General features: G+C 50.7%; 1 protein-coding gene across 2 annotated transcripts in view; it reads left to right on the forward strand.

Annotated features, from left to right (window-relative positions):
• Nucleotides 1-6,327: 6,327 nt before the first annotated feature.
• Nucleotides 6,328-25,987, forward strand: part of PMEPA1 (prostate transmembrane protein, androgen induced 1) — a gene marked incomplete at its 5' end in the record, with an annotated part of 39,164 nt that continues 19,504 nt past the window's right edge. Inside the window, 2 exons of one of the 2 annotated variants that reach the window (XM_082292947.1) lie at nucleotides 6,328-6,430; nucleotides 21,546-21,584. In XM_082292947.1, coding sequence (XP_082149073.1) covers nucleotides 6,328-6,430; nucleotides 21,546-21,584 — 142 coding nt within the window. The remainder of the gene's footprint in view (nucleotides 6,431-21,545; nucleotides 21,585-25,987) is intronic. The other variant, XM_082292948.1, reaches the window with a different exon arrangement.

The following is a 25,987-nucleotide window of genomic DNA, read 5'->3' on the forward strand; positions in this document are numbered from 1 at the left end:
CAGGCAGGGCCCCGGCTGTCCGTCCGTCCGTCCGTCCGGCTGTGCCCAGCTCAGGGCAGGGCACGGTCACCGCTCGACACCCCGCAGAGGTGATGCCGTATGTCCCTGCCTGCTGTGCGTACGGGCGGGTGAACCGGTTCATGACCGGGGCAGGAAGCGCTGGCAGGGCTTGTGTGCCGTGACACACCCAAGGCACGCTCAACCTGCAGCGCCGGGGGTCGGAGCAGCCCCGCCCGCTGCGGTGGCGCAGGGCCCGCGCTGTCCCTTTAAGGCGGCGGCGCGGGAAGGCGCGCGCTGCGCCTTTGTCACGGCCCCGGGTCACGGCGCGGTCACGGCCCCGCCCCACGTGGCGCCGCCGCCCGCATGGCCCCGCGCGCCACGCCCCCTGCTCTGATTGGTTGCCTCGCGCCCCGCGGCCGCGGCCGCCACTCCTGATTGGCTGAATCCGCGCGTCCTTTACCGGCGGGGGCGGGGCAGCGCCTGCCCGTGACACCGGGGCCATCTGGGGCTGCCCCGCGGCCTCCGCGGGATTTAAAGGGGCCGCGCCCCGCGGGGCGAGGCGAGTTCAGTTCTGGGCGCACTGTGCGGCTGGGTTTTCCATGCGAGACCGAGGGCGCATTCCTGGGGACACCCTTATGGTACCCCACGAGTGATGGTGATGGCGGGAGGAGGGCTCGGGCTCGCCCTGTGCTGACGCTGAATGGCGACTCAAGACAGGGGCATTTTCAGAACCTCCTCCTCGTCCTCCTCCCCGCAGAGGTTCCCTGTGGCAGGCGCGGAGGGGCTCCGGGGATGGCTCCCGAGCTGCTGCCCGTTTTGGGCCGGGGCAGTGAGCGGGGCCTGCCCTGCCCCGGCTGCCCGGCAGCTCCAGCCCAGCCTGAGCGTCCAGGCAGAAAAATGCAGAGCAGAGCCTGGGTTTGCCTGAGCTCACCGTTCATGCAAGAAGCAAAAGCACCGAAGCGCAGCAGTTGTGTTTTGGCAAACACCAGCGTGTCCGTGTGTAGCATTTTTGCGTGGGAGTGCGCTGGGTGGGCGTAGATGGGCATCAAACAAGGACAGTTCAATCCATGAGCTGTTTGCAGCTGCTCCGCTTCCAAAACAATGCTGAGAGTGGTTCCGAGCTGCCTTCCAGCATCACTCAAGTGCTTCCTTGGATGAGCCTGAAGTCTTCACTTGGTTGTGGCAGAGCTCAGGGTCACTCACCTTTGTTTGCTTTCCAAAGTGCCATTCCCCTCTCCAAAATGCCTGCTGTTCCCTCAAGAAAAGTCAGGGATTATTTTATGCTTAAGCAGTTAAAAGTCTTCCCTCGGCGCTGTTTTATTTTACACGTGCCATCCCGGTTTCTCTATCACAAGGCAATGAAATGTGCTCAGGCGGAGAGCTGTGAATTCGGAGGGTTATGTATCTCCTACCAGTGCCTCAATAAAATGCAAAGGTAGGGTGGAGTCTTTCCAGTGATGTCAGCCGGAGTTATATTGGGCCCCAAATGAGACAGAATGGGTTGGAATAACATTCTGGTGGCTTCAGTGAACATTTTCATTACAAACAAATACTCACTGACTTTTTATCCGTCCTGGATGGGAACGAAATCTCCTAAGTGGGACCCTTAACTAAAGCTGCTGAGCATCCATGTCCCCATAGCATTGTTCTCTGTGGCAGCAGAGATCCTGTTCAAATTGTTCGGGAGAAAGCCTGAGTTTCTGGTATCAAGCAGTTAAAAAAATAAACTTAAATTGAGAGGTTAGTCACCAGAAAGTGGAAACCATGTCTGGGATTGTTAGAAATAAGGCTTGCTTGAAAATAAATATAGAATTATTCACCATGGTAACTATTGCCCTATTGCGTTAGTGCGTATCGATTTAACATTAATCCAGAGACTAATGCTGTGAAATATTTGAACTCTTTAATGGACAACTGTTTGGTTAACAAAGCTTTGGGAAGTTTTGCAGTTTTTTTGGTTTAGTTTTCCTTAGGTTGTCCTGAACACGATTTGACTCTTAAGGTTACTTATTTCTCAGATGGATCTTGCTTTTCCATTACATGTTATGAATTTATCCTTAGTGCTGCACTATAATGATCTAAGTGATGCTGGAGTGTTGCAGTGAGGAATAAAAGGAAAGATTTAAATGTGACTGCATAGGCAAATGCCTGACTTCTGGTCTGGCACTGAGCAAAATTATGTTACAATCCCAGACTAGCCAGAGCAGGCTGATGTTCCCATGTCCTTCGGTTTGTCCAAGGATCCCAGATGATCTCAGAACTCCTGTGTGTCCCTTTCCCTGGCTGCAGAGCCTGAGGCCCAGGGAGCAGCCTTGGCTCTCCCTGAAATTTTATGGCAAACCCAGGAAGCAAAGGGAGATCTCGCAGTTCCAGACTCATCCTGGAGCCGTCTGAGGTGTCTCCAGGGAAAACATAAAAAGAAGTGGAAAAAAGCTGATCAGTGACAGAATACAGGAGCCAAAATCAACAACAGTGTGTTCTGGAAGTGTCCCACAGATGAGCAGCACTCGCTGCTGGGACAGAAGCTCTGACAAATGCGTTGGGCTGGAGGCTGGATGGTGTCATTACAAAGAACAGGGTGAAGCATTTTAGTTAGCTGATGTACTTTTAATTTTTACAAGCCCATCTGGGATGACTTTAATTATTTGTTCTTAAATCATGGTGGAAAAATGCTGATTATTCTTAAAGCCACATGAGTAGTTCAGATGAAATGGGGATGGTGGTAAACAGAGCATTTTTAAACCAGCATCGACTTGCAAACAGTTATTTTTTTCTTTATTTTTAAAGAAGGTTAGGAAGATGTGTGAACTTGCAGCAGCCTGCACCTGAAATGGGAGCCTTTATCCACCAAAGCGTTGGGAACTTGTAAAAACTCCCCCTGAGCAACGGCACGGCCAGAACCCGGTGCCCAGGCTGCACTGGAGCTGTGGGAGAGGCAGCTCCAGCGGGGGAGGGCAGGCACTGTGCCATTGCTCAGGCCACCCCATCTCCAGTCCCTGTGCCCAGGAGTGATGCCTTTTGAAAGGCAAAGCCTTGCTTGTTGCAGCAGAGATTGCAGAGAAGGACCCTCCACTCAAGGAACTGACCTGCCTCAGAAGAATAATCCATTGCTTAGAGCTGCGTTTACTCTCCTGAGACTGTTTAAGGGTGTCCCAACTGTCTTAAAATCCAAGAATTCTGAACCAAACGTGAACTGTGGCCACATCCATGCACCTGAGGAGCTCGGAGGGCTCGGCAGTGGTGGCAGGGCTGGTGCTGCCAGCTGGGATCTCACATGACACGGGGACACGTGCAGTCTTCACCTTGACTTATTTATGGCAGTACTACGTGTTTTAAGTGCAAAGGATGGTAATTGCAAGCTGGTAGGCTCAGATAAGCTTCCAGCCACTTTTTCTGGCCAGTCAAGCAAGGTCCTTTGAAAAAGCATCGCTAATATTCAACTGCCAAGTGTTTTAAACATAATATAAAGATATATTTCCAGATAAATAATAATAAAAGTGGATTGATTGATAAAGCCTATCTGAACTGGAATTTGTCTTCAGAGTTTTGACCGTGTGTGTGCCTGGCTTTAACTTTCTTGATGGCCTTTCTGGGTCTGGTAGGCTCCCTCCTGCCCCAGGCCCATGCCCCTGTAACAGAGGTAATGTTTCTTCACATTTTCAGAAGGCATTTCTAAAAATCTGAGTGCCACAAAATAAATTGAGCCCCCAGAAATAACCTGAAGGAATCAGGATTACCCCTCCTGTGTTACTGATGAGGAAACTGAGGCAGGGAACAAAATATAAAATAGGACTGGAAATGCTTTATCTCCAGTTCTAGCACAGATTTTTTTTTTCAGGTAATTGTCCCTAATCTCCCTCCACACCAACCCCCACCTCTGGTGCCACCCCAGTAGCTCCTCCTGCCTTTGGGAATGGCACTTGTTGGATAATTCATGTCTGCCCAGTGCTGGGAAGCGCAAACTTCTCAAAGCTTGTTTCTATCTAAGCCACACGACCCTCTTCCGTGTTTCCTTTGGATTAGTAATTGCTGGGAGTTACCATCTGTCGAGTGACAAAGAGTAAAAGATTAAACAACCTGGCAATTCCTTGTTCTTTCTCTCCAGGCATTTTCAGTGGACTGAATGGGGGCTGCAGAAGTACAGGTGGGTATTTAACATTAGTTTGTAGTAGTCATGTAGAAATAAATTCCTTTTTTGGGGAGGGAAATAAAGGTTAAACCTTACCAGTGAGTGCCACTGTCTCTGACCCAAATTTTGAAGCCATGCATCTCCTGTGATTGCTTCAGCTTTGTTGGAATAGGATTTCTGCAGGTCGGTCGCCCATGCCCACCTCGATGCATCTTCCCAGCAGCATCTCTGGGGTGCACAGGCCCAGATGGGGACTCCTCAGATACTCCCAAATCCTAAATCAGAGCTATCAACAGTTATGGGAAAATGTGCTTTCTTAGAAGATAACTGAAGCTGCCTTTATCTCCCAGTAACAGAATTCACCAAGTATTATAGCAGCTCTTCGCACCACTGTAGTTAAGCTTGTTTCAGCATTTTCATTATAAACCTTTGTTTTCACAGGTTTATTTCCCAGAAAAAAAAAAAAAATCTGTCTTGACTAAAGCTTGGCACACTGAGCCCTCGGGGAAGAGATGATGTTTTTTACTTTTACCTGTCTTGCAGTGAATGGGGTCACTCCATTTTACAGTGTGTGGTTTGAAACAAAAGTGGGAATGTGTCTGGAATAGTTCCTGAGCTCTGAGCAACATCACTGGCACTACCATGGCAGCTAATGGTAGAATTTTCACTGAGCTCAGCCATGGCCAGACTGGCCCTTACAGGTTTATCCCCCACATTTCTTTTCCAATCTTTCCCATTTTTCTGTCTGAAATGCTGCACTGGGGACTGGCTGTGTGAAGTGAGGCTGAAGCCCTGTGGCTCGGTGCTGTGGGGCCGGGGCTGAAGGGGGTCCCCACAGCTGGGTGGGTGTTGCGGGGTGAGCCTGACTTTCGGGTGGTTTTCCAGCAGGATACACAAATCCAGGTGCTTTTGGAGCTGATCTACAAAATCTCTGCCAGGTTCTGGTGGAGGCTGGGAGCTGGGGGTGCCACTGGACCCACCTGGGTGAGCTCAGTGCAGGTTGTACTTTAAAGATCCACTGTGGGTGGGTGGGTGGGTGCATGACTATGACTGGAGCATCTCTTATGAGGAAAAGCTGAGAGAGCTGGGCCCGTTCAGCCTCCAGAAGGGATGACTGAGAGGGGACCTCATCAATGTCTGTAAGTATCTAAAGGGAGGGTGCCAAGAAGATGGACCAGGCTCTGCTCGGTGGTGCTGAGCAATAGGACAAGAGGCTACAAAACTGATGGCCAGGAATTTCCACCAGAACATGAAGAAGAACTTTGTTCCTGTGCAGGTGAACGAGCACAGAACAGATTGCCTAGGGAGGGCGTGGAGTCTCCCTCACTGGAGATATTCCAGAGCCGCCTGGACACAATCCTGTGCCCTGTGCTCTGGGATGACCCTCCTTGAGCAGGGAGGTGGATCACCAGCTGACCTACGGTGGTTCCCTCCAGCCTGACCCGCTCTGTGGTTCCGGGGGTCCGCCGGAGCTGCCGCCGCCCCGCCTGGGCGCGTCCCGGGGGGGCCGCACGGGCGCTCCCCCAGCTCCGGTCCCGGCGGCGGCGCGGGGAAGGGAAGGGAAGGGAAGGGAAGGGAAGGGAAGGGAAGGGAAGGGAAGGGAAGGGAAGGGAAGGGAAGGGAAGGGAAGGGAAGGGAAGGGAAGGGAAGGGAAGGGAAGGGAAGGGAAGGGAAGGGAAGGGAAGGGAAGGGAAGGGAAGGGAAGGGAAGGGAAGGGAAGGGAAGAGCAGTCCCCGTCTGGCGCTGACGTCACGGTCCCGCCCGCGGCGGCGGCGGCGCGGCCGCGTCCCCGTGGCCGTGAATGAGCGCGGGGGGCGGGAGCGGAGCGGAGCGGGAGCGGGCGGGCCGCGCTCCCACCGCGCTCCCACCGCGCCGCGCCCCACAAAAGTGCGGGGCTGCCGCGGCCGGGCCCAGCGCTGCCGCTTCCCGGGCCGGAGGGGCGCGGAGCAGCCGCGGGGCCGAGCGGAGCCGCTGCCGGGGGCGCTGCGCCGCGCCGGGTTTTTTATTTCCAATTTCTGGTCGCAGCTGCATTTCCCTCCCTCCGCCCCCCCGCGCCGAGGAGGAGCCCCGGCTTTATGTGGTGCTGCCCGGGGAGCGCTCGGCGGCCGGGAAGTTCTTTGTGTCGCCGTCGCCTTCCTTTTTTTTTTTTTTTTTCTTTTTTTTTTTTCTTTTTTTTTTTTTTTTGTGTGTGTGTTTAAATGTATAACTTCATGGGGCTGAACAGCACGGCCGTAGCTATTCAGCCCAATGTGTCCTGCACATGCAACTGCAAAAGGTCTTTGTTCCAGAGCATGGAGATCAGTAAGTACTCGTCCTGCTGCTCCCGGGGAGGGTGCGGGAGGTGCCCGGGGTGCGGGAGTGCCCGGCGGCCCCGCCGCGGGCGGGGAAGTTCCCGCGGGGGCTCCCGGCGGCGCCCGGGACCCTTGGCTGCGATGCGCTTTCCAGGAGTGGTTTTCCTCCCCCCTCCGAGCGAGCCCCGGTCTCTCATCTGTTGCAGCTGGGATGTCGCTGCGGGTGTGACACGGCGCGGGCCGGGCTGGCGGAGCTGCCCGGGGATCAGCCTCCCCCGGCCGCTCCCCGCCGGCACCGGGGCTGAGATCGCCGCTCTTCCCCATCGCGGCTCCGTCACCACCCGCGTCTCGCCCCTTGCCCGCGATGCCCTGGTGCCTCTGCCCCGCACCTTCCCCTCCTGCGGGGGTGATGCTGGGGGCCCCCGCTCTTTGTCCGGGGGTCTGCACTACCCCCGTGTCAATCACCCTCGCCTCGGTACCGGGGGGACACCGCGGTCCGGACGCCCGAGTAGGGTTCGTATTTGGGAACCTGTTCCCCCCGTCTCCAGCCCCTCGGGGCTTTTTGTTCCGAAGGGCGATTTGGGTTTTTTCATTAATATTTTTCAACCCTCGCAGAGTAGCAGTGAGGGCAGTGCCTGACCTAAATATCCACCACTTCTCTATGTGCTCTTTCCCTCTTGGAAATGAAGTGCACGGAGGTGAGAGAGAAGGAATATTACTGCTGAGGGGAGAGGAATGAGTTGGGCTCTTTGGCAGTTTTGAGCAAATGGTATTTTCTGTAAAGGGAAGGTTTTCAAGGCATCCCAGACCGGGCGGGTTGTCAGGATTGTACCCTGCTTAGCACCTTGTTCAGTGCCGTGAAATCCAAACCCTGCACAGACTAATGCAAAATGGCCCAAAAGGAAAACTTGGGAAAGAGTCCGGATTTTGCATATATTCCTGGCACTGCGACGGGGCAGGCTGGCGCTCGGTGCGTGCAGGGAGCGCCAGCTGAGCTGTGCCTGTTTCTGCTAGCACAGGATCTACCCCGTTACCTCCAGCGGGGCTGCAGAGCATCTGTCCCTTGGTATTTTGGATGGCTTTTGTCCAGTGTCTCTGCCTTCTCCTTCTCGAGTTTCATCGTTGTTTAATTCAGGTGTCTTGAGTCCTTGAGAAGGTCTGCAGACATTTGTATACCAGGTACTAAAATGTGTTCATTCTGAATTTTAGCATAAACCATACGCTTTGTACTGAATGCACTTTTAATCTTGATTTAATCTCATTCGTGTTCAGACAAAACTAAGCTGGATTTGCCTGATTTTATTAACACTACCGGTACTGAATAGACCATTATTCTTCCCTGACTTTAACAGGCCGGGCTAGATGTGCATACCAATAGCAGTGTATAAATAATGAAGATACAGTTCTTTTTTGTGTCAGCCAGTTGCTGAACATAAACTGTGTCCCACAGAATCCCAAGGATGAGAGACTTTACTTTGTGTCTGATCAAGGCTCATGGTTATAATAAAAGTTGTGAATTAAAATGTGTAATGTCTTTTGAAGAAAAAGCTTCTATTCCAGTCTAACTCTTGGCATGAGGTTTTGTTGGAACAACTCAGGCTTTTAATTTCACTCCTTGACTTTTTAGAAATAGCATAGTTTATAATTTTTTCCCCCATTTTTTTCAGCATATGATAGGCTTGGTAAGAGGCAGGTGCTGCTTATGGATGGGGGGTGTGAGAGACTGGGGACACTGAATTACACCGGGGGAAACCTTGCCTGAATTTGGATAGGTATTGTGGGAGCCTCGTGCCTGATGCTCCCGTGGTCCTTCCCTGACTTGTCCCCTGCCCTCTGTCAGCTCTGAGGTCCTGATACTCGGGTGCTGAGTTCCCATTAGCTCCTTGGACTGAGCCTTGGAGCCTTGGACTGAGCTCCCTTACTGCTGCCCTTCCTTATTTCATGTTGGTGTAGGTTTCTTATCACTAGTATTATTATTTATTTCCTGCTGATGGCGGGCAGCGTTCGCTCACCTCTGTGCTACAGGAGAGCTTTGGTGGCACTGCAGGGTTGTTACCTGATCGCTTCCTCCACCTGGCTCCAGTGGAAAGGGCAGAGATGAGCCTCCCTGAGATAAATTCATTCTACAGCATTTTTCCTCCTCCAGTCGCTCGATTTTGTGTATCTTTCTGATACGACTTTGAGGGAACCTCAGAGCAGCTACCACCAGATGCTCCTTAATTTTTCAGCCACAATTTTCAGTTACCAGGCAGGAACGATTCAGGAGAGCGGCACGTGGAGGAACATGCAAACTCCTCTGATTTATAACCATCTAAATAGGTTAACTGTCCAACCGATGCCCAAAACCCTTTTCCTCGCAGGCTTTATTCCGTATGGTGGCTGCGGCGCTGCGGTGGAGGAAGCAGCTGGTTTCTGTGTGTGGCGCTCCCAGATTAGGATTATAAAAGGGCTTTTTGGGGGCGGGGGTGCGAGTCTCGCCCGCCGCCGGGCTGGAGTGCCAATATGCCGGGCGGTGCTAAGCAGCCAGACGTCTGCGGCAGTGGGCTCTAATCGCCTCGGCTGGGTGAAGGAGGTCAGGGGTGACCGGTGTGGCGGAAGAGGCTGTAAATAACTAATTATTTGGCGCGAGGAGCCTGCCTCCCCAGCGGGCACCGGCACCTGCCCACTCCGGCCATCCCGCGGGCACGGCTCCTGGAGGGTGCGGGTGCCAAGGCGGGGATCCCGCGGGCACCTGGGCATCCCTGTGGGAGGTGTGAGGGCAGCTCTCTCCCGGCTGGGTGGCTCTCGGCAGAGGCTTCGCTCATGCAGACACTTTGGTCGTGCAGGAACATTATCTGAGGCGTTTGGGATTTTTGGGAGGCGTCGGCATCTCCCAGGAGTCGAGTCCCAACTGCAGCGCCGTGTCTGGCTGGGCTGAGCGAACCGTGGGAGTGGGTTCCTGTCCAAGCCAAGACTTCTAGGTTTTCACATTCTTTGGTTTAATAACAAACCAAGTGCATATGGCTCAACCAGGGATCACGTCTCCTTTCCACTTTCACACTGCTTTTCTGACACTCTGTCATCGACAGTTACGGCCTATTCCAGGGCAGAGTGGGTAAGAACCATGTGCTTCTTTATTCCCCCCCAAAGTTTTCCTCGTGGAGGAAAGCCAGAGCTGCTCCCAGTGTTTCAGCAAGCCCGAAAGTACTTGCACAGAGGATGTTCAGTTTGTGGCATCTCGGTTTGACCTCAGCCAAACCGGGAAGTTCCCTGTGTCTGCCTCTGGCTGTGTGTCTGTGACAAGCTCTGCTTTTTGCTGAGATCAGCATCCCAAGGTATGATCCTGGAGGAGCAGAGCACGGGTGGCTTTTGCTTGTGGTGGCCCAAGAGGTGTCTGTGTGTGCCCTTGGCCATCCCAGGAGACCCGGACACTCTGCAGTCCCAGCCCCACAGGTCCTGTGTCTCATACCCAAGAAAAAGGCCTGATTCCCTCAGCCTGGACAGCACAGGGGTCTTTATTAAAATTACAGTTTATTTTGTGCCCTCAGGTAGTGGTTTTAATCTTCGTGTTTTGTAATGGATGTTGAATGGGAGAATGAAAAGACACAGAGAAGGAAATGCAGGGAAAATAGTCAAACTTTGTTTTTTTCCTGTGGGTGAACACCTGGATTGTGCCGTGCTGCACAGCGGGACTGGCACATGGCACCAGAGGTGATCCTGTATAATCAGAGGTGATCATTTATAATGCAGAGTGGAGGCAAGACATGGTTCATTCTTCGTTTTCAGTCATTGTCAGGGTGTTTTCAGAGGAGAGTGTTTGCTGTAGTAAGTCCTGTTACCTTCTGCCATGGAGGCATCCCCCACGCCCTGAATGTTTGCCTTCATTTGTTTAGTAGTGTGTTTTCAGATCCTGGTTGTGAGAGGACCAACACTGAAGGGTGTGTGAGGAACAGCAACCATATTCTTTTCCTTAAAGCCAGGAATTGCCAAGGTGGGGTCCGGGATCACCTCTAAATTTTTGGGATATTGCATTAGCTGCTACCACTGCTTCCTTTGCGAATGGAGAGAAGAGCACCTACAAACATGTGCTCTTACTTTTATTTGCTGTTGCTCACCAAATATACTAATAATTTTCAATTTCCCAGGCTGAAGTTGGTGGTTTGATAAATCCAGTTTTAGAATGAATTTGTAAACTTAAATTATAAGTGGAGAGACATGAGGAGACCTTTCCAAGGGAAGTACCAAACTACGTGGTGTCACTAATAGAGGGTAATTACAACCCAGCTCCTTTCCTGAGTAACTCATTCTACAGTCATGTCTGTCTGTGTTGTTTCATTCAGGTAGCAGCAGCCATCAGAATTTGCTAAGCCTAATTAGTGAAAAAAAAGGTCATTTATTTGCAGTGGTGTCTCATGTGAAAACTGCCAACCAGTTTGCTTCCTGGAGGGAGATCCCGTACTGGTGTGTGGTTTGTCTTATCAGATCCCTCCCGTTCTCTGATACACTGTGCATCTGCTTCTGGCGGGTTTCATCAAAGTGATGAAGCCTGGCTGGAGAGCTCATGAGGAGAGGTACAAGAGCCACTTCGCTGCAATTAAGTGGAAACTTGGTTCACGCCATGAGCGCGCTCCCAGACGCCCATAAAGCACAGGAATCATTGATGTCGATGAGGATGTTTTTATGCAGTGTTCTTCCTGTCTGTGTGGCTGAATTGCTGGGTGATTATTTTATAACTATTTTGGCAGAAGGTAGGTCACTCAGGCAGGTCCCAGGTGAAGAAACGCATCACAGACCTGCTCCATCTGCGAACGTCACGGCTGAGTCTGGCACAGGGAGGATCAGGGAGGAATTCTGTGGCAGCAGGGTCTCATCTCCATCTTTCAGAACTGATCAGTGGCTGTTGTGTTGCTGCTTCCTTGCTGCAGGGAATGCAGTAGTAGTCTGGGAGCTCCTCCAGGAGTGATGGGTGAATGTGGGGTGTAGTGGAGTGGGGCAAGGATGATCCCGGCGCTGAGCATGGGAGCTCAGGTTCCAGGTCCCTGAGTGCCAGCACCTGGAACCTGGACACTCAGTACTGAGAGCTGGAGAGACCCTGCACACACACACCACCAAGAGCTGACAAGTTTTAATACTTGAGGAGGTCTCAGGGTTCTCCCTGTGTGTGCACACAGCCATAAACACATCGGTGAAACTGAATTTAGTAATGCAGGAAAGTGGCTCCAAATGAACTGGTTAATGAAGTAGTTGGTAACCAGAGAAAGGAGTTTTGGGGTTTGGGCTTTTTTGATTGTTTTTTTGGTGTTTTTAAAGCAGATAAATTTCAGCTGTAAGAATTTATCACTCAAATCAGAGGATTTGGGGAGCTATTGAGAGTAAAGGGAGCTTTGATGATTTGGCAAGGAATACAGCTTCTAAGGCAGTACTTTGATCTGCATTTTAAATGCTTCTTTGTAATGACAGTTTCACAATTTCTTTTCTCATTTTGAGTCAGTTTTGCAGAGGTATGTTTTGAGAGAAAATAGTAACAGCACACATTATTCTTGTTGGCTTTGGAGCCAGCTAGAACTTGTAGTTCATCCCAGATCTTTTGGCTACCATGGTAAATTTATGATTGCACCAAAAAGGAAATTAGTAAAGATGTTAAATATTATCAAAGCTTTGCAAATCTTTTGAAATCTCTCCGGTGTGAAAACTAAACTTGCATTAGCATTTCTGCTGTGGTGTGTTGAACAGTGTTTATCCAAGCATCCACCTAATACTGCAGGTTCCTGATTTAGCTTTCTTTTTTCCTTCTGAAGGACACGCTACTGTTTAGCACATGCATCCTTTTAGTTTTGCATTGCACCTGAAACCTTGGCTCTAGTGACTCAAGTTTTCTAAAGACAACCCTACTGGGAACCTTTCTCCTTTCTTTCTATCTCCAGCACCTTCTCAGGTATATCTAACTAGTGTTGGATGGAGAAGGTTGTTGTTGCCTGCGTGTTCTTATACAAGAGCGCTTGTTGCATTAATTTGTATGGTATGGAGAGGGGTAAGAATTGGGAATGTTTATTAAGGTTTTAATTGAAATTTTGCATAGCATCTTGAATCCAAACGGTGGAGGGGTTTATACCTCTCATTGGAAATCAGCAGCCTCAAGCACGAGAACCAATAAGCAGGTTTTCCCAGATCAGTTTGGAGCTGTGTGGCAGCTCTTCTGGTGCTGGTTTTGGCCTCTGCTGAGCTGTGGCTCTGAGCTGTACCAGGCTGGCAGCTCTCTGCTTGTGCAGCAGGTGTGTAAAACAGGGCACACATTTCATTTGCAAGGTAAATTCGCCCAGGAAGTTGGGTCTTCAGTACATGCAAAGGGTACTGGTAGGCTTTAGATAAATAGTGCTGTGGGTACATTTAACTTGCATCCCTCCCAAATTGTCAGTGACTGTGCTCAGTGGGGCGTTATCCCTGTTTTTGGATCTCTCTGGTAGAAGGTGTTGATTTGGAGCATGTGGCCCTGAGACATGTCAGTCATCCATCCCACTCGGAGATGGTACAGCCAGGGCACTGTCTGTGTTCAGGCTCAGGTTGGCATCAAGTCCACCTTCACTTTTAGATTTTTTTCAACTAAATGCCACTTTTTCACTGCATACAGCGAGGTAACAGTGCTAAGGTTGTCATCCATCAGTGTCCCCTTTTTCTCCAGGTAGTCAGACTTCCCATTTCTCACTGACACAGGACTAGGTTAATGCTCCATTTAGAAGAGGGTGTGTTTTTTGCTGTGTGTGGTGTGTGTTAGCGTGTCCCAGACTGTGGTGTTACGTAAAGACACCTTGCACATCTTTGGAAACTTGCCTCACAAGTTGTCAGTGTTGGTGGATGTCCACGGTGCTTTCAAGTGGTTCACACATTTGTGCTTGGTGTATTCAGTCTCACACATCTCTTTAATAAAATGCCTCAAACTGGGTAGTTTTTCACTTGCAGTATGCATTCAAAAATGTGCAGTTAGAAAGGCAAGTGCTTTTGCACATGGCAGTTCTCTGAACCATTCACAAGACCCTGCTGATGCCTGCTGAGCTGAGGGATTGTGCCTGTGATGGTTCGTGCTCTTGAGCAGGTGCAACAGGATTTCCCACATTTGCAAACTTGGCCCAAACAACCCAGCAAAGCAAAATTTAGCCTTGGCGAATGAAAACTGATTAACCCCCAGGCCTGGAGCGTACCAAGGATGAAAAAAGTCACTGGCACAAAAATCAAGGCTACTTTTCAAAGAATATGTGCAAGACATGGCTTGGGGATTTTTTTCCATCTCTTCATTCTGTCCAATATGTAAAGTAGCTGGTTTGTTACTCTAACCTCCTACAAATGATTGTCAGTAATAATTCTGTAAAACTGTGAATCAACTCTGCATGACTTTGTGCAAATAGACTGAGTAATTTCTTTGTTCTTTTCTTCTTACTTTGTAATTGGAGTCTGTAAAAGCCCAAAGGTTTGGTCTTGTGGAAAGCATGATTCATTTATTGGTGTCTGTGCCGACTAGTTATCTTTCAGTAATTCCAGAGTGCTGCTACAAGCCAAGAGTGATTCATACATGGCTAAGTGCACAAACAAATGGGGTCATGGCCATCTGCAGAAACTTTTCTAATCTATTTATGGTATCGGAGAAAGAAGTGGGTGTATTAAGGATGATGGAATAGGTGTCAATTACATTAGTGACTATAACCGGTTAAGTAACGCTCACCATTACTCAAAACCACATCTGCTCCTTGCTAAAGATCACAACAGCAGGTCCTGTTTAAATGTTAACGCAGGTCTGATACGAGAGATGGATTGAGTGTCTAGCCTGCTTCCTGAGGAGCTCGCCATCCTCACAGCTCTTCTGCCTTCCTTGAGATTCAGACAGGGATCAGGAACTTGCACTGGGGATATCTGTAGTGGCAAAGTCCATCTCTGCTGTTGCTGTAAGCTTTACACACAGAATTTGGCCTTACACTTCGCTTGTGTTGATGATGAGGGTAGGATTTGTCATTGGCACACCAGGCAGAACGGCTGTGTGACATCTCACAGTGGTGGTCAGGTGGTCAGTTTTCCATCCAAATGCATCTTCAGCGGTTTAAAATCTTGAGGGCAGATGACCAGCATTTTACAAGGTGGCATTTCTCTGCTCCCGTCCCTTTTCAGTAATTGTGAGAACTAATTTTCCCTTTGTAACTCTGGTAACAAAACAGCCCTGGCTGCAGCTGTGTCACAATTGCTCCGTTCAGGTTTTGGCTTTTGCTTTGGGGGAAGCCATTTGCTCCTGCCCTGCTCAGGAGTGGAGGAGCCGGGCCCAGGGCTGGAGTTGGTTGTGAGGAGGAGAGAGTTTGAGACCAGCAGTAGGAAACAGCAGGGCAAGAAGCGCTCCAGAGGCCTATGGTTGAGGGTCTCTGGTGGGCTCCCTCTGGACCCCTGACTGCCAGAGCCTGCCTACTTGTCAGCCTTGCACACTGCAGCTGCTTTTGCACCTGAGATATGTGTGTCCAACAAGATCTTGGCCTTGCAGAGCATGGAGTGGTCTCACAGTGGGTTAGAAACCTCCCATGTCTGCAGGATGGATGAGTGTTACTCATGATGAGGTTTGGAAGTGGCCATGGCCTCGTCTCCCCGAGCCCTGGGAGACCTTGTACAGTCACTGCTCAGTTTGACTTCAGAGGACTTGAGTAGAACACAGAGCTCACGGACTCCAGTTTCTGTAAACTGAATTTAAGCATCAGCACTGGCCAAAAATATGTAAGAATTTGGCAACACATCGTTGTTGTCCTTCCACTGATGTTTTGAGCACTGTGTTCGGCTGCACCCTCGCTGCACGTGCTCCCATGGAGGGAGACGAGGCCTGGCTGACACCCTGAGTTCTCTGCGGACAGGGAATTGACCCAGACTTTTGCCCAAAGGACTGATGAGTCTCTCCTGATGTCTGAGCAGCTTTCTTCTCCTGCCCTTGCTTTACTTAAGTCAACAGATTGTGTAAGCCACATGCGAGATTTACCTGCAGGGCAAGTGGGAGAGAAGCAGTGCCATTTGGATGAGTTCCCAAGAGACATCTAACCGCTGAGCGTTCAGACTCACATTTCCAAGCCTGAGTCCTACAACAGTCCTGAATCTCCTCGTCGCCTCTTCCCTCCGTGGCTTTGGCTGCCGAGGAAGAGTCCCAGGGAATTTGCCGGCTTTGGCTGCTGGCTGGCAGCTCCCCTGCGGGCTGGGCTCTGCTGAGCAAGCTTGGAAATTCTCCCCCTTAGTGGTTTCTGTTTAATGTTATGATTAATGTCGTTATTTCTTATGAAAACAAAAGATCCCCCCAAAGCAGAGCGGAGCCCCGCGCCTCCCACACCCTCCTGTGCTGTTTCCCACGGTGCTGAGGGTACATGGGGCTGACTCTTGGAGCCCTTCACAGGGTGAAACCCACAGCTCAGCAGCTGGAATGACCCAGGGTTGGGCTTGTCCTTGGTGCCTGTTCCAAGCCTGAAACCAGGCTGGGTTTCCTTGTGCTCTTCACAGGTATTTGTGCAATGAGAGTCAGTGGTTGTCGGTGTCCCCTGCGCTGGCTTGGCTGCCAGGGCTTGGCTTCACTGAGGACAGATGTCTCAGCTGCTTTCCTGGAGGAGCAAGTCTTGCTCTTTCTGTGTTGTTTTCATTATTTCCACCGTTATTCCACTTACCAAGCGTGGTCTCTTGGCTTCAATACCTCAGAACAGCATACACAGATTAGGCTGTTAAGCACTGAGCTCTGAAAGTACCTTGTCCTGCTAGGTGCTCTCTTTAGGACACTGAAGAAACAACATGATTGATGGGCACTTGCTTCACACAATTCAGGGAAAATTATCTTAAATTGCAATTATTTCCCATGTAATAAGCAGGAATGTAATTTTTGTTGTTACACTTACATTACTGTAATGGGACTTTCCTTCAACAGGAAGATGTGTTTTCAAATTCAGCATTTCCCTCTCCAACTGCTCAGACACACACAAGGTGTGTAACACTTAATGATACTGATCACTGGTGTGTAATGCAATCAGGGTTTATGTTTCTCTAGTGTGACTTAGTCATAGCAGTATATAGACACTGCACCTTCCTCAGCTTTTTCTGGGAATGCAGGTGCTGGCTGTCCTGTCAGCTGATGTGCCAGAGATGGGCTCAAAAACCAGGAGAGGGGGCAGAGGTCTGTAATGGGGGTCCTGTGCGAGGTGCAGAACAAACTGCAGAGTTACAAACACATTCTCTCCTGCTGATAGCTTTTAATCCTCATCGTTCTCATGGGTTTTCTTGAGAAATACACTTCTCAACCTCCACTGAGTTGCCATCCAGGCCTGAATTGTAAGGAACAATAAACATAATGGACAGACTCAATTTAATAGATTTCGCTATGAGCTTTTTATTAGTGCAGCTTTTTTAAAGAGAAGGAAAAAGAGATGACTGCATTTATTTACTTGAAGTGCAGAAAGCAGCTCTTTAAAATCTGAGGGAAGCATGCCTGAGTGGGCTCAGTTCAGCTGGTGGTTGTGGAATGAGGGAAGGATCCCTCCTGCTGTGCAGCCTGCGGAATGCTGGCTGGTCTGGAGTGGGTTAACAGTGTGTGCAGATGTTCAGGAATTCCTCTTTTGACTTGACCGTGGGGTTTTGCTGCTCTTCAGAGCACAAGTGCACTCCAGTCACAGCAGGTTCATGGGTTTGGAGATGCCTTTCATCCTCTCCTGTTCTTGCTGTGTGCTCGGAAGGGATCACGCCGTATCTTGCAGCCATGTGTCTTCCTTGGTTGCGTTTCTAGAGATTTGCAGACCACATAAAGCATCCATTAAATTAAGCAAAATGGCCTTTAGAAAGCAACATTTCAAGTGGAAGAAATGCTTTATGTAACGTAGGGGTATGTGAGGGGACCTAAATACAAGCTTAAATTGGCTGTTACGAAAATAGGTATAATTGGGTTTTTGCACAGTGATTTTACAGCTTCTGAGTTTAATGTCCTGGCGAAATCCTGTGTCCAGTCCACGTGCAGCCGAGGAGATGGAGGTTGAGGAGCCCAAGTAATGGGACGTGTTCTAGGAACAGCCTTGCCCTCGATTGCAAAACTGGCCATACCTGCCATTTGCTGAGGCTCTGCTGTGTCTGAGAGGTGTCTGGAGCAGTGATTCGCTCTCACCGGTGTTTGCCCTTCGGTCTCTCCCCTCAGCCGCCCCGTGTCAGGGGAAGGGGCATCTCTGACCGTGGTTGTAACTGCTTGCAGGTGAAAAATGCAGCTGTACCCTCCTAACTGGGCACGTGCCAAGAGCTGCAGCTTTGTTTTGCAGCCAGATCAATGCAGTTCGTTTAAGTCGTTGGGTAATTTAGTAGCTGGAGGCACTTCTGTGGGCTTGGCGTGAGAGTGACTGCTTCACTCCCTCCTCGGGAAGGCTGGGAAGGGTTTCCCTCTGAACCCAGGCTTCCCCAGCTGCATCCGGGCACAGGTGATGCTGTGGGGTCGTTGTCCAGCCGTTCTGGGATCAGGAGCCCGAGGAAGTGGAGGATATCACATTTTGACCTTGCATCCTCATATTAATCCCGATGGTTTTTCCTGTTTTAATATTTAAAGCCTTTCCGTTCCTCTCTGGAGAGACAGAGTATTGTCTCTCCTGGGTAAAGACTGACACATCCTCTTTTGGAAAGCTCATCCCAAAGCAGGTTTTCGTAATAGAAATCAAGGTGCCTTCGAATCCTGTTGGCAGGAATTGAAGGAATAATTTTTTTATTTGGTCTATCTTCAACCAGTTAGGCCTGAGAGATGGTTTCCTTTCTAGCCTACTAAAGGTCCTTCAAGGATGAAAAAAATCTGTTGCTTTCCTTGGAGTCTCTTAGCCAAGGCATGGCAGGAAGGCCTGGCAGTGTGAGACAGGGTGGAAAAAGCTGAGATAGTATTTGCTGCTTCTTTGAAACTATCCCTTTTTAGTTGTCTGAACAGCGTTTCAAAGAAAATCTCTGCTCTTCTCTATCTTCTTCCAACATTATAATTCTATATAATCACTTTTCTTTCTCTAAAAGAATAGAGTGTGATTTTTTTTTTTTTTGCAGAAGGAAGAAGGGATAAATTCCAGATGTTGCTGGGATACACTTTTTGCCTCTGTTTAATGTTTAGTGGCTTCAGTAAATATGCTGCAAGAGGTGGGGCTGGTGTTTTTATTCCAGGACAAATCATCTACAACAAATCCCATCTGCCTGCAGAGGGAGAGCATATCTTGGGTGTGACCTGGTGGGCTTGGAGCTGATCCTGCCTTTCCTGCCCTGCAGAAAGGCAACAGAGACTGAGGCTGGCCCAGGTGCTCCTTTGGGGTCTTTGTCCTTGGTCACTCACAATCTTCACGCTGCCCTTCCCATGTCACTCCAGCTCCGTGAGTGTGGGGGTTGGATCCCTGGCATGGGAATGGGCACTTCTGCTCTAAACTGGCACAGGGCATTTTTGGGAGCAGCTCTGCCCTGCAGGCAGCCCTGGGTGGGTGAGGGCTGTCACGTCCTCCCTGCTGTCCTGCGTGGGATGCTTTGTTTAGAGGGACTCTCCCATCAAGCCAGGCTTTTTTTGGTGCTGGTGTTGCAGCCCAGCAAAGAACATCCATGTGCCCTGCACCAGAGCGGGGCTGGATCCAGGAGCTGGGCTCTGCAGACAGGCAGCCTTTTCCCTCCTTTCCCAGCAAAGACTTGCCTTTTCGGTGCATGCCATGCTTGTCTCTGCTTTGCAGCCTTGCAGGCTGAAGCAGCAGTGATTTTCCAGCATGTGTTGCTCAGAGGCGTTGTGGGACCAACACGGCAGCTCCGTTCCCTGTTTCATGTTTTCACCTGTTTAGGCGAAGTACATCCCTGCTTTGTTGGCAGCCTGTTGGGTTGCACAAACAGTGTAAGGCAAAACCACGAGCAGGTGTTGGTCCAGCCAGGGTAATTACTGGTTCCATGCTGCTGCTGGTAGGCAGAGGAGCCTGAGCCACCCTTCCCATGGAGCTGTCTGGCAGCACTGCGGCTGCAGAAGGGCTCCGGGCACGGCTCAGCCGCTCCCTGGATCTCTTCCCTGCTGCTGATTGCATAAAAAAAGTTTATGCATATAAGGAGGGAGGGAGGAGAGCTGAGGGTGGCTCTGGTCAGGTTTAAAGCACCGACTTTATGTGCCAATGCCCATTTGCATTTAAAAAGTTGGCAAATGCATGGCTGAACCTAAAGGGCAGATGTGAGGATGGGAGAGACAGGCGTGCTAAGAGGGAGGGGAGAAGAAACGTCCCAAAATCTTGCCTGACTTCAGAGGGTTCAGGCTGGCTTCTCCCACATATCCCAGACCATAGTCAAACATCTTGGATGAGACATGATGGGGACAATGTGCTCACATGTGCACAGGGTGTCACGCTGCATCGCCCGGGCTGTGGAGCAGGGAGGGGAGAGACATTGCTTTCTACCCTTTTGGAAATTTAGCCAGAGAAAAGCTGATCCTGATCCAGCCAGCTGCATACATAGGGTCTCTTCTTCTCAACCCTTAAATTTCCTTTGGACTCCCACCCTTCTGGGTCTCCCAAGCCGTTTTGGAATCCACTTTTTCTCAGACTCTACATTTTACTTTTGGGACTCCCACCCTTTTTGGCCTCCAGTCTTCTTTTGGCCTTTTACTCCTTTCCAGCCTCCCACCCCTTTCCAGGCTCTGTGCAGTGAGCTGGCTGAGCAAGAGGAGGAGGTCCAAGCTTGTTGCCACACGTCGGTGTTTGGCTCGGCAGAATTCCTTTCTTTCCTTTCCTGTCACGCTCGGTGTCGGTGCCCATTCCAGCGGGGTGGTGATGGTGGTGCACATGGGCCTGGAGGCTCTTGGCTGCCCATGTGCATTCAGGTGACACCTCGTGTTTGCAGGGCCACTTTTGAACAGCTGCATGTGAAGCATCTAAATCAGCCTGACCTTCACATCGGTGAGCCCAGCCTGCGACCCCTCATTATTTAGCTGCTGCAGTAATTTACAGCAACTCTCTGATCCTAAATCTTTTCCTGGGATGAAAAAGTTGCTTATCTCTGTCCTCCCAGGTACATGGGAAGTAACTTTTTAAAGCTTTATTTGAGAGCAGTGATGTGCTGATACATTCCCTTGAGCCTCCCAGCCTGCTCTCTTGCTGGAGAGGCAGGAGCAGTGTGAGGAGAGGGCGGTGTGTCCGTGGCCCCAGCGTGGCATGTCTGGCAGCAACAGCCTCCCTTGCTCTCGGGTTAAAGGCCACTTTTATAGGCCAGTAGGACTCCTTCTGATCAGACTGTACTAATTAGTACCAATTAACCATTATCAGTGACAGACAGTTCTTAAAGGCTTCATAAAAGAGTCCTGCGTACACGCGTTTCTCTGGCAAACCTCCTGCAGGATGCAGAGCTCCCACCCAGCCCACAGTGTCTCAGCTTGCCAGGCCCTGGGGAGGATCCATGTCCCATAATCCCTTCAGTGTTGCAGGTAGTCACACACTGATGGGTGAGGGAGAAGTCAGGAGTTGTCTTTTATTGCAAACTTTTTGCTGCTTTGTTCTCCTCACTTGAAAATACATCTGCTGGGCATTGCTCCTGGGGTGTTGTGCAAGGTTTTGCTGTGGCTCTTCCTCTTCAGTACTCCACAGCCACTGCCCTCGCTCTGGGCACGGGGTGTCAGGAGACCCTGAGCTTTCACCACAGTCAGCAGCATGTGGGGCTCAGCTCTGTGTGATTGCAGAGGAGACAGAATGTGATAAATAGTCCACCAGTGCCTTGAAGAGCTGAGTGCTGCCCAGGGCCATGGATAGGCAGTCTGGCACTGCTGGATGTGGCAGGGAGGTCTCTGGGGTGGGCTGAGTGATCCCAGAAGCTTCACAAACCTCTGTAGAGCTTTGGCATTGCCATCAGGCACGATCAGGAGAGCAGTCCTGGGGAAGCAGGGGAGAGAGGAATGGGACCTCGAGAGACAGTGTCTGGTGTGGGAAAAGCATGTGGGGTCACTAACCAGGAGTGGTGGCACCCCTGGTACTGCTGGCCCTGCGGAGGTGGTAGGCGTGGGAGCAGGTGTCTGCTGGCCACAGGGGAGCTGTGCCAGGACGAGTTCCCAGGAGGGGAGCTGGGGTGTGTGTGCAGCCGCTCGGAGGTGGCTCCCATCACTGACGGATCCTTTCTGTTTTTCTTTCAAATGTCTCCAGGCACTGAATGTTTAGGTCGCACCTTTCCAGGTAAACTGGGTAAGTGAAGTATTTCAAGAGTTGCCAAGATCTAATTACGAAGGCTGATTGCATGAATGCAGCTGCTGTACCGTAAACACCCCGGTTACTGCTCCACGGAACGGGTGGGACATTGCCTGGCCCCGAGAGCAGCAGGTACCTGCTCCTCTGGTGCAGAGGGGATGCAGTGGTGTCTTCAGAGGCTGACTGTGCAAACTTGCTATTTTTTGTCTATCCATACCTGGCTGCACTTTGGTAATCCTGGATGGGATTATTTTTCTTCTGCTGTTCAGTGTAGAAACATGTTCAAAAGCTGAGTGTCCTTTTAAGCACCAGCTCTCTTCCATGTGCTGCTACTCTGGCAAACTGATGAGCAGCATTACATTGAGGAAAGAGACTTTCACTCTATTTTATGAAAGTAGTTGACATTCTGAACCTTTTTAAGTCATGGGATGTGGGACTTCTGAGTGTGGCCAGAGATGTTCACAGACAAAACCAGGTGTTGGAAGCCTTGCTAAACCAGGCTCCTGGATTTGAGCTGAACCTGTTCATGAAAGAGCCTTTAAAAAGACACTGTTATAATGTTCATGGGTCTGTCTCTCAGTTTAGAATCGAGTTTATGACAGTACCTCAAAAGTAAGGTGTCTTTGCTCAACTGTGGTGTTGCAAGCCTGCTGGGGAAGAACCAGCTAAATAAAATGTTAACAAGGGATAAATAAATGATTTTAATAAATGGCAAATCAATTGCTATAGAGCCTGTGAAGTCAATAGAGCTTATGACCTTGGCTTATAACCACACTCAGATCCTTAACATGCTTATAATGCCTACAAATCATTCATTAGGCTTTTATCAAGCATCAATTAGTAAAAGTCATGATCTAAAATAAGAGGAAAAAAAAGGAATTATTTCAGTTCCTTTATTTCGAGCCTGGTGGCACAATTTGGTTGCACAGCAGGATAGTCCTTGCCTATGCAAAAAAGCTGTAAGACACCACTGGTCCCCCGGCAGTGTTATCGTGGTGCAGACATCAGGCAGGGAACCGCGGGAGCCTGAGGCTGGGATCAGCCCCGGAGCTGGGACACTGACACCAGCCCATAGAGAAACTGTCCTGCAGCAGGCAATGGTTTGTTTACATTTATTTGATATTAATGCCTTAAGATCCCAGCGGATAAGGCGGGCAGAGGGAGCCCTGGTGTCCCCGTGCTCAGGGCAGCTGCTCGGGGCGTTTTCACTCCAGCAAGAGGTGTTTGGCTGTCTCTCCACGGCTGTAAAACTCACACCCGTTTTCTTGTGCTGTGATTTGGGAAAGCGTGTGAGCAGGGATGTGTTCGAGCTGTGCTGCTCTTCCTGCTTTCCCTGGTCTTCCCATTTTGTGTGTGTTTGTGCCTCGGGGAGGGAGGCAGAGATGCAAGTGAAAACATGCGGTTTTCTTAGAATATAAATAACAGAAAATTAAGTATAATTTTTGTTTGTTGTAGAGTCATTCCCTGCAGTCTCCAGTTGTTTGCTCCTTTGCTGCACTCCTGTGCTCTTCGGGTTTTTTTCATCTTACCAGATGGATACTATTTGGAGCGTGCTGCAGGACACTTCGGTGATCTTGCTGCGGGGTTCATTGTGCGCCCAGCGAAGAGCTGCGCTTGCAGACATCAGTGCATGCCCGGGCTTCTGAAAGCCCGGCCTGCCAGGCGGGGCTGCCTCTATCAGACGGCTTTTTGCCTCGCCTTTGTTGTCTGGGTCCTTGTCTGCAGCTCCAGCCTGGGCCGGCATTCCCAGACATCACCACCTCCACCACCCGCGTCCTCCCGGAGCGTCCTGGTGCTGCTTGCAGAGCCAGAACCCCAGGGGGAGATGGCCGTGCCCGTCCCTGTGCCACCTGCTCTAAAGCCCTGCACATGGTGGGTCAAAACACCAAACCTGGGCAGGGAGCGGCACTACCTCCCTCAAGGGAGGTTTGGCTTTCACTGGGCTTTTTTTCCTGGGTTTTTAAGGTATTCCACCATGTCCTTGGTAACTCCTGGGTGTCTGCGGTGTGGATGTCAGGCTCTTGGATTCCTGTACATGACTTGTGGATCCCTCTCTTGCCTGCTGAGAGGGCCGAGCTGCAGCCTCTGCCCAGATCTGTGCACTGCAGCATGGTCAGGCAACACTGTGTCCCCTCCATGGGGAGTAAAAAAAGAGGTGCTGCAGTTTCTGCTGGATTTTGTGTCAGCTCTCCTGCTTCTCACGGAGGGTGGCTTGGACATGGGTACAGAGGGGGAGGAGGGAATGCCCTCAACAAATGGCTATTCATCTTGTTTAGGAGGAGATGCATTCCTTGAACTCTAAAATCAGAGGGCAGGGTGGAGGGTTTTCACCAAGCAAAATTCACATAGCTAAACATGTAAGTATGTGAAAACACATGGTATCTTAGAGGTTTGGGTGAATTCTGAGAGAAGCTGGGTCATGCTCTGCATTCACTGAGATGCTCTGTGAAAAAGCCAGTGTGCACCATTCTTTATTTTATTGTTGTGGGTTTGGGCATTTTGTTATATTAGTCTTAAATGCGTTTGTTTCCATAGCTGCGCACTGCTGATAAAATCCCAGTGTGGGATCTCTCAGTCTCCCCGTGCATGTGCACCAAAAATAAATCCCAGGCAGTTGTCAGGAGATGAGCTGCTGCCATGGCAGGTGCCAAGCTGTGAGGAAGTCCTGGCTGGACCCTGCTGAGGCTGCAGGTGTGTAACATCTCACCCCGGTGCCACCACGCAGGGCCCAGCCACAGCTCCCGGTTCTGTTGGTGCCTCAGTGGTCCCAGGGACCTGGAGCACCTGAGGAAGGCGTTGCCACAGGACTGGTGATGTTTTGGAGAGGGGATAGGAAGCAACAGAGGCAGGGGGAGAAGAAAGTCCTCGTCCTTCACCTTTTTGTTGTGTAAGGTATGGATGTGGTAAGGTGTGCTGGTGAAGGATTGGCATCACGTGGCCACCAGGACAGTAAAATTCCTCCCTTGATCTGAATTCACTGCATTTGCCATCAGCTGTTGAAATTTCACCTCTCATCACAAGGAGGTGGGGATTTAATAGCTGTTTAAACTATCTCAGCTGCTGGGTCTGGTTTTACTTGGTCTCAGGCTGTAACTTCAGAGGTCCAGCCTGGAGCTGGCAGAAGGATGGGGGGTTCCCTGAGGTGGCTGCTGGCTGTGCCCGGGGTTGCAGGTCCCGTGTGGAGCGGTGCCACTGGGCCAGTGAGTGTCTCTGATGCCCAGGTTGGCACCACACCAGTGCCACCATGGGTCATGGTGGTTTCTTAGCTGTATAGCTGGGCTGGAGCACATCTTCCAGGTATTTATTTACCTTTCCTTCAGGAATAGTGAAACTAAAGGGTTTTGTTTTGCCCAAAGTTCTGACCTGTGGGTTCCCAGGTTTGCGTGCGGTCCCACTGTGTGCTGGGTGTGCTTGGGGAGCTGCTGCTCCTGCTGCCTGTGCTGACATGGTCAGGGCATGGCCAGGGCCTGCGGTCACCCCAAAACCGTATCCTGAGGGCACTTAGGGGCGGCTGGCCGGGAGTGCTTCCCCTCACTGCTCTGCCAGGGGTGTCCTTAACCCCCCCGGATGCTCTCTCTCCTTTAATGCATCTTTTTAAGTACTGGGTAATAGTGTTTTCTTTCTGGCAGAGACCAACGAGGGCTTTTAATAGGTCTTTTGTTTTCTCTTCGTGCGGTTCCCTGGCAGTAACCGGCCATTAGCTCCAGCATTTATTTAGGGTATTTGTATTTTTATATGTGGGGACCTCAACACTGAGAAGCCAAGGGGTTTGATCAGGATCACACAACAAATACGTGTTAAAGCTGGGACTTAAGCTTTTTCTGAATGTTGAGCTGACCTCTAGGCTTGGCAGAGAGTGAACATCTTGGTTTGTCTCCTTTTAACTGAGCCAGACAGGGAAAGCAGAGAATAAAGGTTCTGTGGAAGGAAGCATATTTTTTTTTCACTCTTTCCTGTTGGCAGTCTGCACGGAGCTGGAATTGCAGGATCACGGTGTTCAGGAGTGTGAGGATGGTATGTGTAAAATACACGGAGGCAAAGGGAAACCCGGGGCTGGAAATCTGACGGGCTCCTTCACCTCCCCGGGTTCCAGCTGCGCTGGGAAGTGGAAGCTCCCCTGCAAAGGCTGTGCTGGGGAGGAAGGGTGGGCTGTGCGAGCCCCCTCCCCCGGCAGCGTTTCGGGGCGATGCTGGGGCTGCAGCTGGGGCTGCCTCGCTGCTCCTGCCCCGCAGCGCCTCTGTGCCCGCCTTGTCTGAGCAGCCCCAGTGTGCTGGAGCACAATGCTCCCTTCACTCCCCGTCAGACTGGAGGTCTAGACGCTCTCCCTGCCTTTTGTTATCAGGGTCACAGGTTAGGGAGCGTTCCCAGCTCCTTTTCCCTCCGCTGATCAGGAATCCCTC

Source organism: Coloeus monedula (genome assembly GCF_965178545.1).
Source record: "Coloeus monedula genome assembly, chromosome: 17".
Lineage (NCBI taxonomy): Eukaryota > Metazoa > Chordata > Aves > Passeriformes > Corvidae > Coloeus > Coloeus monedula.